This window comes from Myotis brandtii, unplaced genomic scaffold (assembly GCF_000412655.1).
Source record: "Myotis brandtii unplaced genomic scaffold, ASM41265v1 scaffold698, whole genome shotgun sequence".
Lineage (NCBI taxonomy): Eukaryota > Metazoa > Chordata > Mammalia > Chiroptera > Vespertilionidae > Myotis > Myotis brandtii.
This window is the reverse complement of record NW_005370731.1, coordinates 276,322-282,222: the sequence shown is the minus strand read 5'-3', so window position 1 is coordinate 282,222 and position 5,901 is coordinate 276,322. Positions and strand designations below refer to the sequence as shown.

Below are 5,901 nucleotides of genomic sequence, written 5' to 3'. Positions count from 1 at the left end.
TGTGTGTTTTAATATGGAACGCTTCACGAATTTGCGTGTCATCCTTGTGCAGGGGCCATGCTAATCTTCTCTGTATCGTTCCAGTTTTAGTATATGTGCTGCCAAGCAAGCACTCTTGTGTGTGTTTTTTAAACTTATCTTTCATTATATAGAATTCTTCAATTTGTTATGAGGTTAAGTTTATTGCTCTTGTTCTTTACTCAGGCTTCTAGATTTTGTGACATTTTTAGCAAGGGTTTCCCAACTTTAAAATTAGAAAATATTTTTCCATATTTTCTTTTAATACTTACTTAGGTTTTTGGGGTTTTTTAGTTAGTTAGTTTGTTTATATAGGTATTTAATATATCTGGACTTAATTTTATAGTGTGAGATAAGAGTCTAACCTTTTTTCACAAATGGAATTGTCCCAAGGCCATTAACTGAATAGGCTATTTTTCCACTAATTTGAAATGGGATGTGAACCTTTTCTGTTGTGTTGTTAGTCTTTACCTGAGGATATTTTTTCCAATGATTTTTAGAACGATTGGAATGGGGCGGTGGGGAGAAACATCAATGTGAGAGACACACGTGGATTGGTTGCCTCCTGCACATACCCCAACTGGGGCCGGGGAATCGAACCTGCGGCCCAGGTATGTACCCTTGACTAGGAATCAATCCCATGACTCTTCTGTATGTGGGCCGACGCTCTAACCACTGAGAAACACAATCCAGGGCCGGATGTGAACCTTTTAATGGATTTTCGTACCTAGTGGAAAATTGCTTTCTTAAAAAAGGATGAACTAGTTTATACAAACTGACATTGACAATGTGTATCTATCCCCGGTTCACTGCAACCTTGTAAATATTGATGTGTTTGTTTTGTTGGTTGTAAGCTAATTTAAATTAATTTTTGTTTATATTAGTACCTACTTATTTTCATTTTTAATTGATGTAAACGATGGTGTATAGCGTATTTCATTGAATAGAACCAGTGCTAAAACACCTGGAACTGTAGGAAGCCTTTGAAATGAATAGAAGTCTGACAAGGGATGGTTCGCACCCGACCCTTCATTTTCTTCCATCTCCTCTCCCATGCTCCTCATAGGATCTTCTGCAGGAGAGCTGGTCCTCGTTACAGCCAGGGTGACCACGGAAAGGACCCCAGGAATCTGCCTGTATTTTAGTGCTGTCCCAGGACTCCTGCCCTCCAGCCAGCCACCCATCTCCTGCTCAGAGGAAGGAGTAGGAAATGCCACCCTGAGCCCTAGGATGGCTGAGGACTGTGTCCGGGTCTGGAGCCAGGAAGGCCTTGCGCTCACCAAACTGCTCACCTCGGTAAGAGCTTCAGGTTGTCAGGGTTTCATAGACTTCCATGCTGCATGCTGTATCTTGAAGGCAATTTTTTTTAAGGGGGGAGGGGGGGCGGAGAGAGAGAGAGAGAGGGAGAGAGATACGTCAATGTGAGAGAGGTACATAGATTGGTTGCCTCCTGTACAGGCCCCAATCAGGATCAAACTTGAACCTGCGATCTTCTGGTGCAAGGGAGGATGCTCCAACCAACTGAGCCACACCGGCCAGGGCTTGAAGGCAATTTTACCCAGTAGATAAAACATAGGCTTTGTAATACTGACTGGGAGGCTGTGACCTTGAACAAGCACCTGAGTCTCTCTGAGCCTCAGCTTCCTCATCTGTAAAATGGAAAGCATGATACTGTCTCCTCATTCCAACAAATAAATGAGAATGAATGTAAAGTACTTAGTACAATGTCTGGTACATAATAGAAATTTTATAAATGGCAGCTATTACTATTAATTACGCCTTTAAATAACCAAAAAACATGACCTCTCCCTCAAAGGAATTCAGAAGCTGGACTAAGAGGCAGAATAAACTAATTGTTAGCATAGAGATATGAGCAAAGTACTATTCAAACAGAGCAAGGAGCAATTGACTCTAACTTGAACATTTTCAGAGAATGTTTCACGGAGATGGTGGCATTTAAGCAAGGGAATTGTGCACAGTAGTTTCTAACAGAGTGCTTTCAGGTTCATTATCTCATTTTATTTTTATTTTTTTAAACATATTTTATTGATTTCTTACAGAGAGGAAGGAGAGGGATAGAGAGTTAGAAACATCGATGAGAGAGAAACATCGATCAGTTGCCTCCTGCACACCCCCTACTAGGTATGTGCCCACAACCAAGGTACATGCCCTTGACCGGAATCGAACCTGGAACCCTTCAGTCCTCAGGCCACTGAGCCAAACCGGTTAGGGCTAGATTCATTATCTCATTTTAAATAACCTTTTGAGATAGCTGTTATGATCCCATTTTACAGATGAGGAAACAGGTTCAGACAGAGGGAATGAATTGCCCAAGACCACACAACTACTTAAGTGGCAGATGCAGGATTTCAACCTAGGCTTTCCGACTCTAAGGCCCAGGCTTGTTCTGCCCTGTCAGAATGATTGATCCCTGAAGAATGAGGAATATTAGGGCAGATAATGCACTAGAGGGGGTTCAAGAAAAAGGAAATACATTCCAGGCATAAGGGACCAGCATGAGCACAGGCCTAGAGACTGAAAAGTGATGAGGGACTGAGGAATGACTTATGGGAAGAGGCAGGAGAGATGCAGGAGCCTGACCATGAGGCACTGCAAGGTTAGGCTAAAATGCTGTGCCCTGACACTGCAGGCCATGGGGCCAGTGGTGCTGGATGGAAGAGACTGGCCGAGTGGAGGAGAGAGCACAGTTAGGAGGCTGCTGCATACTCTTCCCTCACATTTGCAAACACCCTGGTGAGGAGCATCACCTGGGAGCTTGGAATCAGAGATCTTGGTTTCCAGACCGGGCCCTGCTTGCATGTTTTTAAGATGTGGATAATAGTGAACTCTCAGAGAGTCATTATTAGGAGGTTCAATGCTGGGCAAGAAGGCAGTTTGTAGACCATGGAGACAATTAGCTTGTATAGAAATAACATGTCCCTTCTAGTTGCTCCCTGGATGTGGAGAGCCCTTTCCTCCGTGGAGGCTTCTCGCCATAGCCTCGGGCTGGGGGTAAGATGTCTTCCTAAGGGAAGATTCTCTATCTTCCCTCTGTCTCATTCATTTCTCCCTCCCTCCCTGTGCCCACCCCTAGGAGGAGCTGGCCCTGTGTGGCTCCAGGCTGCTGGTTTTGGGCTCCTTCCTGCTTCTCTTCTGTGGCCTTCTTTGCTTTTTTACTGCTGTGTGCTTCCACCCTCGTCGAGAGTCCTACTGGTCTAGAACCCGGCTCTGAGAGCACTGGTCTGGTTCCTGTCTTGTTCTCAGGTAAGGTTCTTTGCCCCAGTCCTGTGAGAACAGGGGATGGGGTGGGAGTGGGAATTGTAACTGACAGAGTCATTCCTAAACAATATGATTTGGTTTTAGTTATTTTTGAACTTTATATAGATAGAATCATACATATTCTTTTGTGACTAACTTCTTTCCATTGACATTTATTTGCCCCAGTCCTGTGAGAACAGGGGATGGGGTGGGAATGGGAATTGTAACTGACAGAGTTATTCCTAAACAATATGATTTGGTTTTACTTATTTTTGAACTTCATATAGATGGAATCATACATATTCTTTTGTGACTTCTTTCCATTAACATTTTGATATTAAGATTCACCCATAGATCTAGTTCACATCCAAGAAGCTTTTTGGTAACAATGGTGAATTAAGAGGGTTCAGATTTGATGATGTGTCCTGGATATGAATAATGTTTGTCTTGCTTTTGCCCTGAAATTCTGATATCCAGTTTTATGACTCAAATTTTGTAAAAGTCATCTTGAACAGCTCAAAAGAATTGATTGATGATGCCTGTTACTAGGCACATACCATGTGCCCCAGCACTTTACATGCACTTTCTCTTCTCCATTAGCCATCACTGCCTTTAGAGAAAGTTGATTCTGCTAACAGAATCTTTCGAGGGACACAAAAGCAGCGGGGAGTGGGAAACATATTGGCTAACTAGTTTGTGTATCAGCTCATTGAGGAAGAAAAATGTTTCTGTAAAATATTCTCACCTTTAGATGGTTCTCATTCAATTTGAGAGTCATATATTCTGCATCCAGTTCTTAAATTGTTCTCAGCTTCAGCTGGCTGCTGTGCCTTAGGACATAACCGTGGGAATAGTAGAAACAGCTTAAGCCCAGGGAAGGGCCAGAGGAACTGAACATTCAAGATCAACTTTGCTTATTTTTTAAAAATATATTTCTTTATTGATTTCAGAGAGGAAGGGAGAGAGGGAGAGAGATAGAAACATCAATGATGAGAGAGAACCATTAATCAGCTGCCTCCTCTACGCCCCCTACTGGGGATCGAGCCTGCAACCTGGGCATGTGCCCTTGGCCGGAATCGAACCCGGGACCCTTCAGTCCGCAGGCCGACGCTCTATCCACTGATTTTAGAAACATCGATCAGCTGCCTCCTGCACACCTCCCACTGGGGATGTGCCCACAACCAAGGTACATGCCCCCAACCGGAATCGAACCTGGGACCCTTCAGTCCGCAGGCCGACGCTCTATCCACTGAGCCAAACTGGCTAGGGCACAACTTTGCTTATTTTGCTTAGGGCTGTGCCTGACTGCTTCAGCCACCTACTTGAGACAGGAAATGAGGCACCGCGATGCCAGGCTAAGATGCTATGACTTGACGCTTGCAGGCCATGGGCCACTGGTGCTGAGAGGAAGAGACTGGCTGAGTGGAGGAGACAGGCCTTCCTTAGATCTGAGCAGACGGGAAAAGGGATACTTCCTGGGGTCCTGAGGCCACCCCAGTTGGGAGGAGGGCTTGTCCCTGTCTCTAGTTGTCACTTCCTCTGTTCTTCCCTCAATTTCTGCAGCAATTCCAGAGCTTCCCCCAAGGGCTCTCTCACCTGCTCTGTTTTTTTATTTTCTTTCTCTCCAGGTGTGAATCAACTTCTTGGGCCTTGGTTCTGAGTTGGAAGAGATGTTACAGAAAGTGGAGAGCAAAAATGTGGGGAGAAATAAATGGATTTTTTTTTTTCCCCCAATGCTGCCCAGTGTGTTTATTGGGAATTAGATGAGGTGGGAATTTTAAGAGTAGGTTGGTTTGGGAGGTTCAGGGGATTTTTCCTTGTTGATTCTTAGTTTAGGATACAGGTTGTCCTAGGGCAGTGATGGCGAACCTATGACATGCGTGTCAGAGGTGACACGCGAACTCATTATTTTGGTTGATTTTTCTTTGTTAAATGGCATTTAAATATATAAAAGAAATATCAAAAATATAAATCTTTGTTTTACTATGGTTGCAAATATCAAAAAATTTCTATATGTGACACGGCACCAGAGTTAAGTTAGGGTTTTTCAAAATGCTGACACGCCGAGCTCAAAAGGTTCACCATCACTGTCCTAGGGCATGGGTTACTGCAGCTCTCCCCAGGGTTGTACCTTGGCTTTGGAAAACACCTGGTTTTGATCCAGCTCTGCCACCTTGTGCCTATGAAATAATTTCAGCTAGTTGCGAGAGTCAGGTGGGTTTAGTCATGTAAAAGGCCTCAGGTTGCTAAAAGGATGTGACAGATTACCCAGCAAAGATTCCTCGAACTTGGTAGCCCAAGGCCAGGCTGTCCGGTTACTAAGCTGAGCAGCCCATATTCCCGCCTTTTCCGCGGCACACACCAACCTTCCTTCACTCCTCCCAGGATCTACCCTGCGCGCAGGCGCGATCACATCCTTTTCCTTCCGCCCGCGCCCCCTCAAAGCTTGCCCTAGCAACAAGCTCGGGCTCCCCGCTAAGGTGGGGCGAACGCATGCGCCGCAGCCCCCTCCACCGCCAGTTGTCGGAAAGCGCGCTGGACTCCGCCCTCCCCAAGCCTAGCCCCTCTCCCCGCCTCCCACCCGGGTCCGCGTGGCGGGGCGCGTGCGCACTCTGGCTCCCTAGC

General features: G+C 45.3%; 1 protein-coding gene across 5 annotated transcripts in view; it reads left to right on the top strand.

Annotated features, from left to right (window-relative positions):
• TMEM219 (transmembrane protein 219) overlaps positions 1–5,010 on the top strand; it is a 17,687-nt gene extending 12,677 nt beyond the window's left edge. For all 5 annotated transcript variants that reach the window (XM_005881998.2, XM_005881999.2, XM_005882003.1 and 2 more), the window contains 3 exons: positions 1,085–1,314; positions 3,113–3,282; positions 4,905–5,010. In XM_005881998.2, coding sequence (XP_005882060.1) covers positions 1,085–1,314; positions 3,113–3,250 — 368 coding nt within the window. In that variant the 3' untranslated portion in view covers positions 3,251–3,282; positions 4,905–5,010. The remainder of the gene's footprint in view (positions 1–1,084; positions 1,315–3,112; positions 3,283–4,904) is intronic.
• The last annotated feature ends 891 nt before the right edge of the window (positions 5,011–5,901 follow it).